This window comes from Dromaius novaehollandiae, chromosome 3, assembly GCF_036370855.1.
Source record: "Dromaius novaehollandiae isolate bDroNov1 chromosome 3, bDroNov1.hap1, whole genome shotgun sequence".
NCBI lineage: Eukaryota > Metazoa > Chordata > Aves > Casuariiformes > Dromaiidae > Dromaius > Dromaius novaehollandiae.
The window spans coordinates 112,143,944-112,161,327 of NC_088100.1; the positions used below are offsets into that span (position 1 = coordinate 112,143,944).

At 46.7% G+C, this 17,384-nt stretch overlaps 1 protein-coding gene across 1 annotated transcript in view; it reads right to left on the reverse strand.

Moving 5' to 3' along the window:
- The window catches only part of ACSS1 (acyl-CoA synthetase short chain family member 1), a 43,143-nt gene extending 27,273 nt beyond the window's left edge, over positions 1–15,870 (reverse strand). Inside the window, exons 1-3 of the mRNA XM_026104227.2 lie at positions 15,487–15,870; positions 11,569–11,665; positions 372–571 (exon numbers count right to left, since the gene is read on the reverse strand). Of these exons, the coding sequence (XP_025960012.2) occupies positions 372–571; positions 11,569–11,665; positions 15,487–15,763 (574 nt within the window). The 5' untranslated portion in view covers positions 15,764–15,870. The remainder of the gene's footprint in view (positions 1–371; positions 572–11,568; positions 11,666–15,486) is intronic.
- Positions 15,871–17,384: the final 1,514 nt, after the last annotated feature.

The window sequence follows — 17,384 nt, forward strand, 5'->3', positions numbered from 1 at the left end:
GTATCACAATATAGGCTGCAGAACTAGCTTTGTGCATGAATATCAGAGAAACACTGCAATTCTACTGTAAAAGCATAAACCAGGGCCCATTCCAAAATCTCCTGTTTTCCTTCTAGCTTTACTGTTGTCTGGCAGGAACCCAGAGCAGACTGTTAATGTTAAGCAATCTATAAAGTACTTTAAGGCCAGAGGATACTGTGTCAGCCCTAAGGAAAAGGCTCTTCATAGTACTTTTCATAGACTGCTGAACTATCCAGCCAGCTGAGAACACACCTCTTCCATCAAGAAAATGTGGAATTTGGATAACAGCACATCTTGGAGGGTGCTGAGCACTGTCTGAAGGGGTTTGTTCCCCAGTTGCATCTACTTACAGTCCGTGATTCTCCCGGCTAAGGACTCTGCGCTGAATCCAGCGAAGACCACAGTGTGAACGGCACCAATCCTGGCGCAAGCCAGCATAGCTGCCACAGACAAGGGAGACACAGACATATAGATTGCAACCTTGTCCCCTTTCTGTATCTCGTATTTCTTCAGGGTGTTGGCAAGACGGCAAGTCATGTCCAGAAGTTCCCTGCAGCACAGAAGCAATTTGTCATGTGATTGCACAACCTGTTTTACATGGGGGAGCAAAAAAGGATGAACTTGGACTAAGTGAGGCATTGTGACCACCTCTGGACATTGTTACCTCAGCAGTATAAGGCACACTGACTTTTGTGTCTTAAAGGAGAGTGGGCCTATTCAGAGCCAGAATGCTCCTTCCCTTGGGGAAGGAAGGAGAGGGGGACAGAGAGCCACACTAGCTGCAAAAGGATGAACAGGTGAGAGGAGCAGCCACTGCTCAAGAGAGGAACCTCCCTTTCCCTCACTGACAGGCTCTGGCATTGGTACAGCAGCCAGCAAGCTCATGGCTGCCCTTCTGCCTCCAAAAGTCACTGTCCACTCATTTGACCTACGAGCTCATGAGGCTCAGTCAGAAGTTACTGGGAACATTTGTGAGATAAACATAAAAGGAAGTCCTCATCAAAAGATGCCCAGTGCTGTTTCCTTTATGTCAGGGAACCGCTGGAAACACTTTACAACTAGTAGTTTCTAAATTACAAGGGTAAGGAAAGTATTTGCATACATAGGGAAGAAAAAAAGCGAAATTAAGCCCTGAGACACTTGTGTGAATCATATTTTACAAGATTATCATCAACAACTAGATCATGCACAGTTTGAATTCGTCAGTTTGTCTTTTCCCCCGTCATCTAACAAAGTAGTACAGTCCAGCAGAACTTAAGATATTGCTGCCACAAGAATAAAACCACAACTACTTCCTCACAAAAAGAAACCCAAGAACACTGAGAACAGGAACAAAGGCTCAGTTCACAGTGTTTACCACTGTGACATGCTGACTTAACAGCAGAAACATTCCTCTAAGGAGCAAAAATGCACTTTGTAGACAAGGACTTGCATGTGTATGTTTTCTGATGCCTGCACCAAGGATAACACGATTGCAGCCATGCCTCAGATGAAGATGCTGTCATATCGCATGAACTGAACAACTCAGTATTCACAGTGGAAGGACTCCAAGCAGAAGACAGGTGAGTCCAGGATGCAGTGCCAGGCAAGGAGTGATCTTATACCAAGGAAAGAGCTGACCCTCACAGAAGGCAGCAGAGCCTTCCACTTACTGATGCTAAGAAGAGTCTCGGAGTCTTCTAGGAACAAAAATTGTTATCTGGGTTCAGAAGCTCACTGAGTATTGGGGCCTAGAAGAGAGAAATATCTTCTATTCCCCAGCACAGTCATCTTCAGTCTGTGATCTGCGGATGCTTGGGGGTCTGCAAGCTACTCCAGCACAAAAGCTAAGAAAAACAAATGCATTTTGGGGGTCTGCATATCAAAGCAACTTTTCAATTACTGGCTACACCAAAAATAAAATAAAATATGTCTGATCAGCCAAAAATTGTTCTGTTTCTTTTTCTAAATGCTGGAAAAAGGCAAACCCCAAGTTTTCCACTTCAGAAATATCACAACAAAACCATGGGCTGAGAGTAACTTGGCATCTAACTGGTTTAGGATAAAATCCAATCTGCACTGTGAGGGCAAAGAAGCAACACAGACATAGAGAAAGATACAGTGATGACTGGAGGGATACTATCTCCCTGCCATTTTTTGAAGATAAGGAAAATCAGCCTCAAATCCCAGTCACAGCACTTTGTGTTACCTATTTTAAGAGTAGTTCTGTATCATTAACTAAATAGATCATTCTTTACGCACAAGACTTAATAACTTACAGAGGTGGCCAGATGTGCTCAGTGCCAAGGTTCGTATGGCCCAGTCTCTGCCAGTAGCCAGTAACAGCTGCCACAAGACAGGTTACAACCTTGCAAGAGGTAGATATCAAGTGTCTTTCCCCTGCACTAAATTTCATCCTTAGCTCTTATAATTAGAGGTTGGCTTAGTCTCTAAAGCACAACGTTTAATACCTCTTTACAAGTGTTTTATAAACACAGTAGTGCATATTCTTACTATCTAAATAAATATGCAGTCTGTTAGCTGTATTTTTTGCTTACTTTTATGAAGTTCATGAAGTGAACAACTCCCTACAATAATGAATTCCCACTTTTGTTTTTGCTTCTTGTCCTAAAAGGTCATATTCTCTTGTCCAGAATTCATTTGATGCTGCATTAGGGAAAAATCTCAACCTAGATAAATATAAAAGAGAGAGAACAAAATCGAACTTTGCTGCTGCTCAACTGTAGAGAGTAGAAAGTGAAGTAAGTCCCAGGTAGGCAGTTGTGAGAAAGCAAAATAAAAGCCACTTATCTGCAATGGAAAAATATGTGAGTGCTTTTAGACCTGCAACCACATCTCTTGAACAGAAATGCCAAGAGACCTCTGGCTAGCACGTCCTTTCTGAACAACTCGGTGGTTCACTTGCTTAGTCAGGACTCAGTAATACTGATAGCAGAAGCCTCCACCAGTTTTTATCATTAACCCCAATTTAACACTTGCTTAATGAGAATGTGTGAGCATGCCGATAAACAATAAGGAGTCGTTACATGTGCCCAAGTATTTATCCCCAGATCTATTTGCTTTGCCTTCTCCCTTGTGCTCTGAAAGACCCAAACGGGAAGGTCATGCTCTGCTCTGCTCCCTTGGAGGTGGAGCACATGAGGGAATGGACAAAAAGGTGAAGGGGCCAATAGGGAAAGTGAAGCCAAGATCTTCGTCAAAGAAATCCACAGATCCCTGAGCACCAGGCATGTCTTCTGGCTTCCATAGCAGCAACACACATTTCCTCTCCAGATCAAGAAAGGGAGTTAGTAGAAATGCTGTGTCAAGAGTCCTATCCTTGACTCACTTACTCCTTTCCATACTGTTTGCTATCTAACAGACAGGTGATGAGTACACACTAGCAGTTTAGCATTTCCAGGACTTAACCTAGGTGCCTGTCTCAGGATGGCATAAGCATCCTGCAGGGATGCTGCCTCAGCCCGCAGGTTTGACCGAACACCTCACTGTCACACAGAACTGGGTGAGACAGACTCATCGCACTCTTTGCTTGCTCTGTAGAACTGCATCCTCCCCGCCTGCAACAGATGCTAAACTTGGCATTGCCATCACTCCATCATGCAAGGTTAAAAGAGCAAGGAGCAATTTGAATGGCCTGAAACCCTGTGCTGCCCAGCCCTTTGCAGAAAAACTGTGGCAATGCCACCTAATGCAGGCAGCCTTTGCACAAGAAGGGATCTCTCTCCCGCCCACACCCAAAAGCATGTTGTGTCAGAAGCAAGGCTCATCTACCACAAACATACACCAGACACCGAACAGAGCTGGACACCGTCACCCTGGAGCCTGTAGGACAGTGATAACCAAAGCATCTTCATTTGGGTTGTGCCTGCACTGAAGCATGGGGCACAAAGGAAGGGTAGAAGAAGCACATTTAGAGTAAAAAACCCTGAAAGGCCTTAGCCTTTCCCGTAAAGGATAGAGCTTGGCTGGCTAGAGGCTTGGAGCAGACACATACTGCTTCTCCAAACCACAAGAAGAGAGAGAAAGGCAAAATCCAAAGCAATGCTGGAAGTCGTGCCACCTGCCTGCACTTGCCAACAATTTCGATTCACTCACCGAAGCAGACTGTGCCGACCAGGGCATTATGTTCTGCAGAAATGGAGAAGAGAGCCACCTGGGACTGACAGAGGGACTGGGCATACTGAGCGCCCCAGGGATGGGGCGCCCTGGCTTCCTGAATGCAAGCTTGATGGGAAACAGAAGGATCTCAGTGGGGCAGCTGCTGGAGAAGGAAATGTGCTGGAAATAAAGGAAGTGTCCAGCCTTTCTGACCACAGAAAGCAGAGAAACTGCAAAGCCAGTTAATGTACAACAGATCACAGCCCCTCTGCAAAACAAATTTTAAAGGGTGAGGGTAAATGGAATGAGCTGAGCAGTGGGACTCCATACAGGGACCACTTTAGTGGATAAAGTATCAGGGTAGAACTGAGAAATGGAGAACCAGCAACCAGCTGGACCCAAAAGGCTTGCATTACTACAAAGGGATCTTTTAAAACAAAGCATAGACATGGGACATAGTAGCAAAGCCAGGGACATGGCTGATGTGTTAATGAACACAGGCAGGGAATGTAAAAATAATGACAAGTGGAGGAGACTCTGAACTTGCTTTCAGAAAAAAGTACCTTTCAACTAAAAATATGGACAAGAAGTCTGATCCATTCTTTGTACTGTAGGTATGAAGGGAAATAGCTGCCAAATATGGATTTCCCATGAATGCAATCAGGCAAAAAGCAAACAGCCAAAACAAACTAGGAAATGGCAGTATGTCAAAAAGATCCATGTCAACTCTGGTCTCACTCTACCTCTGCAGAGATGGGTCTAATTTACCCACTCCAACTGAGCATCTCCAAACTCAGAGGGAAACACGGTCTTAACCCAGTGACACACCTGCCAAAGGTGTAGGAGACACAATGATAGGCCGTAAATGCCATGCACAAGAGCGTTACAAATAGAGCCAGCCCTCCATAAGCACCACCAGGAACATCAGCAGAAAGAAGCTGAATTGCACATAAGTCTACCCCATTGCAGAGCTAGTCCTGGGTTTGCTGTCTTGGGCCACTCCTGATCCATTGCCCACTCATTTCCACAAGCTTTGGAACAAGCCCTTCACGTAGCCATTTCATGTTACAAGCTGCTGAGTAACGATCTTCTTCCATGAAAAGTACAGTCTGCTCCTGTTGTTACCCTATAGTCCTGTAATACAGCATTGCCTTTGCTAGGAACAGGTCACAGGCTTTGCACCAAGTTTTCAAGGCCTCGGGAATGAAGTTTGTTAGGCTTGCTCTCCCTGAACCTTTCTTGACCTATCTACAGCTTTGTTTTACTTGGTTTAGCTGTAACAGCAATTTTTCTAATTGACCAAGTGGCTATAACTAATCTGTTTTACTATTGTTTATCTTTCTATGGTACCATCATGGTTTTATGACTCTAATATAATGATGTATATAGAAAAATAGAAGCCTGGTATGATAACGGGGGCCCTGAGAATTGGAGATAAAAGCATGGGATGACAAGAGATGGGGCACTGGAGACCTCATGCTATAATCAACTCACCTGAAGTCAGTTAAAGAAATGCAGACCTGGAGCTAGACAAAATTGGTGTTAGGGATAACAAAGAGAACAAAGAAATAGGACCTAACATATATAAAAGCTACCATATATAGTAAATTTGGATGTAACGTGGATCTGCAGACCAATGAAGAAAGAGCAAGGTGTAAAAGCATGGTAGCAAACATATAAAAATTACCCCAAGTGGGTCCGAGAGTGATGGAGGAGAAACCATCAGCATGAACATCATATTCCTACCAGCAAAGGACTCCAAAAGCTGATGACGCAGCATAAAGCCCCACTAACATTAGAAGGAAACAACCAGCCCTAGAACCCAAAGGAGCAGTGGAAGGGTGAGCACAACACCAGGAAAAGGTGTAGTAACTAAAAAGTGTGTGTAAAACAATTTTAACTATTTATTATTCTTTCTAAGTAGATCTGGACTAATAATGATTAATGTGGACTAATAATGATTAGACTGTTAAGATTTCAATTGTACTAAGAATAAATTCTTGCCTTTATATAGGTAGATTGTGCTCTTTTTGCCCATGAACAAGATTCTAAGTGCTAACACTGTTCCATTCTACAGACTGATCACATTTTATACAGGTTTTTCCTCAGCTATCACAGTATCACTTATAAGCACAAGGGCTGCATGGCTGGCCCTTCAGCAAAACCAGCAAATCACTGTTCAGGCCAATATTTCTGTTTAAGCCATAATCTAATAGCTACAGTGCTTCTCTCCCTATCTTTATGACATCTCCATTCAGAAACTACCAGGTCATATTTCTCCCAGCTCCCTTCCCAGATATAGTGGTGCCTGTGTTTCCGAAGCCCATCATTCAATGTCTGAAACAGAGACTCCTGTAAAACCAACAAATGGCCGTTCTCTGAGGCATTTTAGAGATGCTTGACGGAAACATTTTTTCTAAGAACTCTGATATTACCTTTCACCACAGTGAGACAGCCTGCAGCTTTCTGAACAAAGGAAGACAGTTCTTTTTACATGAAAAAAAATGGATCAAAACCTTCTTTGGGAAACAGCCTTCTGCACAGTGTTTCTAGATATTTTGCTAATTCATCTAATGCTTTATATGGCCTTTAACAGTATGCTTTTAATTAAATACCTTCAGCACAAACCATGTTTTCTGCTGTCTCAGCACTAAGACTGGGTTGAGTACTTCTTGCAGTGAACAGTTTATTTCCTGGAAACAAAGTCTAGATCAGGCTGAAACTATTTGAAAATTCAGATCAATTGCACCAACTAGTTATTAAAAAAAAAAAAAATACCACCCCAGATCTGGGCATCTCTGAGCCTAGCACCTTCATCTGATTTCCTAGCTGTTGCTCTACATGAGACACTAAGAAACAGCCAAGATCATAGCCTGTCTCCATACCTCATATCAACAGAGCCAAGGGCACTATTGCTCAAGACGCTGGTTCACATCCTCTGGAACACAGTAGGTATTCAGACCCCATCTCTCCTTCCGGCATCAGTGCTCCAGCCACAAGGATAATGCACAAACCTAGTCACCAGCTTCCATGAACAGTCCCTCAGTTTAGCCCTCCATTTTCCTCACTTCTTGCTAAATAGAGAAAACATACATTTTTTTCACCTCAACATTTTTCCATTTTAGTGAGAATAATTGAAAAATATAGGGTTCAATGTGATATTTTTAACAATAGGTTCAATTGCTAAGCCAAGAAATCCACTCCCACAATCCTCCAGCCTTTCTTCAGATATCCTGAAGCCAAGGCGAGGACAAGCCCTTGCAAACATTTTCAGGTGAGGAAGTGAAAAGTCCCCAGAGCTGCCTTGGATAGGGTAGGCCTATAAGCCTTGGCTAGATTTATTTGCAAGTTCACCTTAGGAAGCCAACACTGGAAAGATGGGTAACAGCTTGCTGTCACTGAGAAACCTTTCACATTACACAACCTACAAGTACCCACATGGCTTCAGAACTGCCATCTCTGCTGCAGTCTCTGATACAATCTCAACTGTTTCAGCTCTGGCTGGGAAACCACCAGAGGAAAGAGGAAACCACAGAGGAAGCTGTATCGTGGCAAAGGTGCTCACCCATTACCCTTCTGCACGTCTCATCCTCACATGTTGAAAAGCTACTCTGGATCCCAGTTCCTGGCCCCTTAGCTTCTGCTTTCCTCTCCTTAACTTGTACTTCGCATTTTGAACGTTCCCTCTCCCACAAGCTTTTCTGCACCACAGTGAGCTTCTTTGTAAATTAAAACCCTTCTGCTGATACCCAGCCTGAAACTCTTCCTGAAAACAGCTTAGCTCATGCCTACTGCTGCCTAAGTCTTCTTTGCATGGCTCCCATTGGCAATATCCCTTTCCATAAAGCCACATCTTGTTCAGACGACTAGTTCAGTCTGTATCTGCCTCCCAGCTCTCCCTCTGAGAGGGACTCTTGCGCTGTTTCTGTGCTAGTGCAATTCCTTTGCACCCCGATGTGTCACCTGCTCTTGAACAGTCTGACAAAGTTGTGACCCATCCTGACAGCTGACAGAGAGATTCAGCCAATTAGCAGGATATTTACCATGCATGCATCATTAGTTCACTCCTCTGGGCTTCTGTACACAGGATTTTGCAGTGCTAGGTAACACTTGTTCGCAGGTGGCTAAGCCATGCAGGCTGTGGTAAACAAGGGACTGATGAAGAGAATAAATAACCCCACTGCAGTCAGGGGGAGGTCTGCTGCAATTTCACCTGCTGCCTTTAACCTTCCCTACTGCTGGGTTTATAGAGGCTGTAATCCAACAGCTCCAGCCATGAACTGTCTGCTTATATACCCAATTGATAATGAAGCACACTAAAATCTAGGCTCAGCAACATCTCAGGGAATTCCCCTGCAGGGTTTCAAGGCTTTCAGACCCTGACAACATCCACAGAACAGGACAAAACACTCAGCGCTGGGTTGGACACTTCCACCAACAAATTCAGCTGGCCGCTGACAGCAGCGCACTCCTTCAGGTTATCTACTGTTTTATCTACCAGTGCCCTGCCAATGATGATGATGCCAGTGTTTTGGCCTCCAGGGAGCCAAAGGTTGGCATGATCCCTCCCCACTTTGCAGGCTGCAGCGACCAAAGCTCAGGACAGTGGCATGATCTGTTGCTGCAGAGCAGGAAAAAAACAGTTCTCCTGCCTTCTCATTCAAAACTGGAGACAATTTGAAATTTAGCTGAATTTCTACTTGACAGAAAATGAAATTCCTAGGGAAAAAAAAAGAACAAGAGGGGCCAGAGAACTTTTTTTCCCAAAAGGCTGAGTTGCACTGGCTGGAGAGACAGGACAAACCTCAGTACTGAAAGAGATCATTTGAGAAAAGGTGTGAACCAGTGACTTGAGCAGACTGATGCTCTCGTGCCACCTAACCATGGCTCCAATGTCTGGGCTACATCAAACATACGTGATGAAAGCTGCTAACCCATCCTCCCTGCTTCAGGAGAGAGGTGCTGAGGCTGCCCTAGGAGCCAGGAGCCCTCCAGCAGGTTAGTGCCTCTCTCTTGGGCAACTCTGGGCTGCCAGGCAAATGGGAAGGAGTGGGGAGGATTTTCCAAAGAGGCAATTCAGTTTTATAGCAGAGGCTTTTATAAGAAGATATGTACGTATTACAGGTGAGCTGGTAAGAGTAGCAATAACCATTCAAGCAAAGCTGAAAGATTTTGCCCACTGCTTTTTGTATCTTTGCCAATAAGGTGATGTTAGAACTCTCTTTCTGGGAAGCAGCACTTAAACCCAGTCATATAAACACAACCTGCCTGGCTGACAGCCATGCATGACTGCAGCAGGACTCACAGCACAGCCTCATCAGCTCTTTGTCCACTGCAAGACAGGCAGTTAGTGGGGTAGCAGAGGCAAACAGAGGCTCTTACTTCTCCCGAGACTGAGTAAGCTGGGGCAGCACTTTCAAACCCTGCTGCATTTCTAGCTAGTGCATGGAGGAGGCCTTTCTGCCAAATGATCAAGCACATATCCTTGAGGAAGAAGCAATTCCAGCCCTCTTCCTGAATAGCAGCTTGCTTCCTTAGCCGGCTCTGGTGGGAACAGGGCCAACACTCTGCTGTTTGCTTGCCACTGACAGCTCCCCAGAGGAGTGGGGAGAGTATCCACACCAGCAGCTTTATCTTTCCTCATGCCTCACAAGGTTGATCAACATGAGGAAAATGCTCACACCAGCCAGCTTTGCAGAGCAGATAATGGAGCGAATGGGTGCATTGTACTACCTAGCACTTAAGCCCTAGATATGTCCAAGCTGAGCTTCCAGGATCTTCCTCAAGGCTTGTCAGTGATGACATGACCGAATTAAAGTGTTTACCTTCCTAGCACATGAGCTAAAGGCTCTTGTCCCATTGACGATGCATCCAAATCCTAAAGATAGGATAACGCTTTGTCTGCCACAGAAGCAGAGATCAGATACCAGAGTTTAGGTCTTCCTGATACCCAATATCCCTTTCATGACTCCAGCCTTCACCCAGGGCCTGTCCTGCACCGAAGCTAACATGCAGAGATGATCCTACTGCAGAAGGTTCACTGAGGATTACTGAACTGGCATCACAATTTCTGTGCCACCTGTATTTCTGATATACTTCCCCCAACAAAACTTCTAGACAAAACAAGATGTTACTGCAGAAGGTTTTCAACTAAGCTCAGCTTCAAAGGGAGGTCAGTACCAATATGCCTTGGAAAACCCTACTGCTCAGTTTAAAACCTTTAAAAATGCAGTCCAAAGTCCATAGACGAGGCTGTTATTTCAAGACAAAACACTTGATTCTTTCTTTGCACAGAGCCATATTATACCATTGCTTTCAGCACAGCTATTCCTGACTTAACTGAGATGTGCAGAATCAGGCAATCTGTTTTTCCACTTTGTGGAAATTCTCTTGATAAAATGTATCACCAGAATGCAGCCACATCTCACCACAGGTACCACCAGTATCAGGCAGAAACAGGAACATGGCTCTCAGAATTTGAAAACAGACGTTGCCAACTTGTCCTTCACCTAGATATTCTCCTTTTTGTTTGCTATGTATCATGTCTTTGCACAGCTGCACAAAGATGGGCTCAACTTTTAGGGTGGGCAGGTTGTCTTCAAGTCACTGCAACTCCCAGGTCCACAGGCTGAAATATGGCAATGCAGAAGGCATTTTTGCAGGCAGGCCTGTCTTATCACTGAAGGTATACATACACCATGGAGGAGAGAAATATGTTTGAAGGCTGCCATCTTCTAGCAAACCCTAGCACCTGTAGCAGCAGTCACTAGTAGGCATCACTCAGAGCAGCCTTAAGGTTGCTCTGAAGTGCACAGGGGATGGGAAAGATAAATACAGGGAACTTCAAATCCCCTCCAGCAAGGATTCAGCACCATGCTACTGACCAACAACACAAGCTGCTGTTTGCACCAACACACTTGCTGCTGTTCTGAAACTGAAAGCTGCTCACAAACTTTTACCATGGACACCCCTACAAGCAAAACTAACTGGCAGATGTGAACATAAGGCAGGGGAAAGCACAAAGTCTTTCTGTCCTGAAAGCTCCCAGTAAAACAGAAAGCAACCACAGGCAGGCCTGATTAAAGCCATGACCAGAAGAAGATGCCAGATCAGACTCTGCAATTTTCAGGTACTGTCACTTATTTACATCCATTGTACCTCTTATCCTGCAATATATTTATTACATAGGTGTCTAAGATCAGGAAGACCTCCCCATGAAGAATCCAAGGTAAGGGTAGCATTTCTGGGTGGGAACATGAGTCCATTTTTCAGCAGCTATCTCATTATGATACAACAACCCAGCAGCAATGCTGTGGCTGCATGTCCGAAGTGCTGAAATACCTTGGAAGAAAGCAGAGTTTCACGGACATCGGATTTCAGAGAAGCAGTTCTTTTCCCAGTCCCACAATGTTGCCAGGCATTATAAAGCTTTGTGAGTGGCTGGCATACCTGTATGTAACATGCACTGCAGATCCAGGCTCATCTCTCTCCCAAATCAAAGCCACTCTGTCCGGAGACTTTTGGACATGTTCATCCAAGCAATTCACTGTAAGAAAACAGAGGTTTAAACAAAGCCTAATCATATGCAAGGCAAATAAGCATAAGATGAAACATCAGCTGTTAGCTAGCTAGCCACACACTCATTTATGACACTGGGAAAAAGTGTCCTTTACCATATTCATAGTAACATACTATACTAAATCAGTACAGCTGCCTTAGAGATGGCAACCTCATAACAGGCCTTGGCCAGCTCAAGTCAGTTCAGCTCCACTGACACCCTAAGGAGCTGTGCGTAAACCAGCAGAAAATCTCTTCCCTACTCCCAACAGCACAAAGACAAGAAGAATTGTCCATGATGATGTCCTCCCCAGAAGAACATTTCACTACATAAATCTGACAGACTGTCTTTCTTAATTTGCATTTTTAGCACTGCGTCATTTGAATTTTCTAGTTAGAGCTCATGAAAAACATTTTTCCCCCCACAGGCATAATGGGAGAGCTGAATCTCTCACCTAAATGAAAATATCTAAAACTTTGTGATCTAGCATAAACTCACAGATTACAGTGGAGGCCTAAGAAGTCAGGAAGTGTATACAGATAGCAACACAGGGTATGAGTCCGGCTCATCTAGACATCTGAGAAAGGTCTCAAACTGTGTGCTTGACCTCCTAAAATGTGAAGGCTGAATTACCTCCTGGAGGTACATCCCTCCCTCCAACTACAGCCTGCTACAGTCTGCTTCTGCTATTCTGTGATCAAATCTGAATTACAATACTACACATAAGGTGGGAATGAGTCCCTAAACGTGGACAGAAGGTAGAATTCCCTCAGAATTCAGCTTATTTCATTAGAGAACAACCATCAATCTCAAAAATATAATCTCACAAGAGAAAAAAAAAAGAGCTCTTTTGTTGTTTAAAGTCTTTTATTTTTTAATGAAAATTCCTGCAGAAATACTATAAAGGAGGTAAAACAATTCCTCATGTCATCTTAGTATGATACAGGAGGTCAAATGCTCTCATCAGGAATGCTTTAAACATTTATTATACAGTTTCCTACAAGCACTCTTTCATCTATTCATAGGCAATTAGATGCATTTTGGTGTGGGACCCTTAGCAACTCCTACCTCCAAGCTCATTGTAGCAATACCCTTACGTATTGCACCACACTACCAGTAAATCACATTAACATGGATTCGTTTCCCCAGCAACTTCTTCCTCACGAGCAGCAGTACTAGCTTTGAGTGAGAATCTGTATTGCGGTAAGCCCCAGCTGAGCCAAGTGTGAGCTTTAGCTCTTTGCTCAGTAAGAACTCACAGGTGAATCAAGGCCAAATACGATTAACTCCTTCCTGCTCTTACAAGTGCCTTTCACTCACTTTACAGAAGAGAACATAGTGACCTTCCCCTTATGGCTACACTGTAATGGGTTTTCCATATGCCTTCCTGCCTTCTTGACAGTGCTTGGAGAAGCACATAGAAACTATTTAGATGAGACATGCTCTTGAGAACCTGGTGCCTGGGAAGTGCAGTAAGTTGTTGGGGTCTTTTCCTGGTAAGAAGCTATATTGCAATAAACCCACAAGGCCCAAATCTCACACTTCCTGCAAATGCTACTGTGAGGTCTCTCCAAGCAAAGAGCAGTAGTTTTTCTCAGTTGCCTACAATCCAGCTATGTCTGGAGAGGGGAATATAGGATGTTCTGGAACAGGGACCTGAAGAGTTTCCATGTTTCCACAGTCAGTGTTCAAATCAAGGGATCAAGGGACAAAACCAGAGCCTTTTAGGAGAAAACCAGTCATTCAGCTGTGGCCAAGTATCAAGCTACTCATCTTTTTGGTGCTTTAAAAGAAAAAAAACAGCAACAGGAAAACCTCTTAATTCAGTGCATCTGTCTTTCAGTAGTGGCATTTAGTGCCTGCAGAAGAAGAACCAGACACAAGAAATGAACTAACACTGGGATCCAGCAATATCTGGATTTTAGACACTTGGCCTATGTGGGATCCAGAACAAGGTACTGGCCCCACTGCCCAGAGAAAGGAAACAGATCCAAAAGTCTCTGTGCTCAGCCAGGATCTTCCTCTCAGCAGGAATAACTGAAGTCTTGTTACAGAAGCCTAGCTAAAATCTCACTTCTCTCTGGATCCTGGGTGCTGGAATCAGGGCCAGGCACACACCTTCCTTCATTTGGGTTCCACAGCTGGGAATCCTCCCTTGAGGGCAGATGCTCGGCTATGTTCTTTGGAAGACCTGAGGAGGGTTTGCTCTTTTGTTTTGAAACACAGTGGTCAGAGATGTTACAGTTTCTGCATTCCTGAACAACAGCCTAGTGTTTCAAGTACTCTCCCCAGAAATGAGAAATGAAGTTAAAAACCATACCTCCTTGTTAAAGACTTTACCGCCAAGTTATACCCTAGACAGGGGCTGGGGCTTCATTCCAGTGGATGAAGCTGGGCCACAGCACAGAAAAGACGTCAGGCCAGATGGGGACAGAAAGAAACTGAGATATTTAGGACTGTCAGAGGGAACTGCCTGGGCTCCAATTCCCTTCATGTTTAGCCTGTTTGAAATAGTTCTTGGGTCCTGCAGAAATTGAACTCTTTCCGCCTGGCAACTTCAGTTCTTTGTGTCACCTCATCTGCCTGTCCCTTGTCTGCAGGAACTGCAACATAGGCTATGGCAACAGCATTACTGTGAATATAGCAAAATTCAGCCCAAACACCTAAAGAAACGCTGCCTTTCCTAGATCCTCCCTGATGCAGGTCGAATAGCACATTACATGATCGCCTTGGCTCACGTGCGCTGACCAAGGCAAATAAGCAAGAGCAAGACCTCTGAACGGGATGCCGGCACTTCACGCTGTATGTGCTCACAGCAGGTCTCAGCACACTCACAGGACATTTCTCCCTTACTTGGATATTCTTGCCTTTCACAGCCTTGTAAACAAAACAACAAAACAATATATCTTCTGTTTCTTCATGTAAGTGATGAAGTTGGAAGAAACAACCCAGATCAGTTTCTCATTTAAGACAGAAAAAAGACTGCAGCTTCCTCTGTAAAAGATGAACAGCGGGATTTGTACCATTCTCCCTTGGTTCACCTTTGCACTGGCATTGCAGAGTCCTTGGCATCACAGGGCTGCCAGCTGCATCTAAGGTGGGCAGTGACCAAGCAGCATCCTGCACCCCACTGGGTGGCCTGAGAGGCCCCTGGGGTGAAGCGTGGCACAGGCGAGTCAAGAGAGTGCATACAGCATTCCAGCTGACAAAGTCACCCCAGGTCTCAGAAGGGCTTCGCTAGCCTTTACGCAGTTTCTAAACACAGAAAAAGTATTTGCTGTAATAACGTTTTCCGCAGAAGTGATTTCAGGGACAGTGTCGGAGCAGAGAATGCCACACAAGCATGCCTACACCGGAGAAGGCAGAGTGAGGGTTATTTGGGCCTATTTAGGGTTATCTGCAGCTTCGGATTTTTTCCTCAGTTTGAAGTATTTCATAACACCGCTGAGTTTTTCCCCAGCTGGCACTGAAAACCATCCTCCAGTGAAGTGCATTACTGAACCGAGTTCCTCATTCTTCCCCCAAAGAGAGGCTTGAGCACAAGATATTGCGAGGCAAACCTTCCGGAAAGTCCAAGCACAACCCCCGGGGCCGCCGCGGCGGTCTCCGGCTGACAGGACACCCGGGGGCGGGTTGTGGGGAAGCTTGCTGCAGCCCCGGGCGGCGCCAACGGCCCCAACGGCCGCCCCCGCCACGACCGCCACAGCCACCCGGGCGGCCCCAACGGCCCCGGGCCCGCGGCGGCCCTTCCCGGCGAGGCGGAGAAGCGGCCGCCGGGGCTGAGGGGATGCCCGCGGCGCCGGCCTTACCGGAGACGTTGAGGCGGCCGCCGAGGAACCAGCGGGCGCCGTCGCCAGCAGGGCCGGCCTCGCACGCTGTGTGGAAGGGGCTGTCCCAGCGCAGCGCCCCCCGCGCCACCTCGGACCAGAAGCCGCCGGGGTCGCGGGTCGCCCGCTCCTGCCAGGCCCTGTAGCCGCCGGGCGGGCTCAGACCAGCGCAGCGGCGGGCGGCGAACACGACCCGGCCCCGCGGCAGCAGGCGGCTGAGGGCGCGCAGCCCCCGCCCGCGGGCCGCCGCCAGCGCCATGGGGCACAGCCCTGCTCCGCCGTCGGGGCCGCGCCGCTGCCGGCCGCGCCAGCCGCGGCGCCGCCCCGCCAGCCGCGGCAACACCCCTCGGCCGCGGGGAGAGAGAAGCCTCCCGCGCGGGGAAGGAGTGCCCCGGCCCGGCCCCGGGAACACCCCCGCCTCCCGCACGGCCCTGGGAGCACCCCCAACACCTACCCGGGCGCATCCCTGCACCCGCACTGAGACCCCCCCCCCGGTCACCCACACGGCCCTGGGAGCGTCCCTGGCATCCAGAGGGACACCCCTGTGCTCACACGGCCCTGGGAACACTGCAGCACCTGCACAAAGACAGCCCCAGCATCCGCACGGCCCTAGGAGCGCTCCTGGCACCCAGAGGGACACCCCTGCACCCACATGGCCTTGGGAACACCCTGGCACCCACTTGGCCCTGGAAACAGCTGTTGCACCCACACAGAGACACTCCTGCACCCACATGGCCTTGGGAACACCAGGCACCCAGCGGGTCACCCCTGCACCGCACGGCTCCGGGAACACTGCAGCACCCACATGTTCCCACGTAGCCCTGGATTTCCCACGTAACCCACAGCACTCACACAGGTACTCCCCAGCACCCACACGGCCCTGGTGACAACCCCCTGCACCCAGAGAGACAGCCACCCAGAGACAGCCCTTGTATCCGCATGGCCCCAGGAACAACACCCCTGCACAGACATGCACCCAGACATACACCCCCCTGCACACACCATCGCCATTACGGACACCGGCGCACAGGTACAGTCCCGCACGTCAGCACATACAGCAGCTCCTGCCTGCACAGGCACACAAAGAGCAACGCTCAGCACACACACCCTGTCACATTAGCAACGCCCATATGTCACCATGCGCACTGACACAGCCGCATACCATAACATCCCGCTAGAGAAGCACCCCCCTGCACTGCCCTATCACGGCACTCTTTTGCACCCCGCCTTGCCAGGAGCACCGGGCAGCTGCCCAGCTTACCAATGATGCCCTAATCTCAGCACCAGGCTGGCTGAGCAACCAAATTCATCCCTGACTTTATAATGCAGCCTCTCAACAAGCAGCAGCATTTGTAACAAATGACACAGCTCTTCTCCCCTGTGCAGAGCAGGGACTTCTTTGCTGGACCAAAGAAATTAATTCTTTTAGGCAGCCCAGTCCAGCCTCTCAGCACCCAGCTTGAAAGCTCATATTCGAGTAGCAAGTTTGGGGTATCTTTAAGAAATGCCAGACTACCTGAGCACTTCCTAAATGCTAATTTAACTAATTCCCAGAACTCTTGCAGTCAAAGCACATTTCACATACAAGAGTAACAACTTTAACCTACCTTTTCAACCAAGTTCAAATCTTTCCTGGCAGTGACAGTGTTTTCTGTAAATTTTCCTATCCTAGAAATATCACCAGACATTTTATCTAAGTAAATAACACAGATTTTGTCAGGATTTGGATTTCTGGCACTTCTGATGTTTTCAGCTGTGTTTCATAGGTAGCATATGAGAATAAACATACTCTAACTTCCTTGTAAAGTCAAAGATGTTGCTACACTGCTAATATAATTCTTTATCCCTTCCCTGGCTTTTGAATGTGTATATTTCTTTTT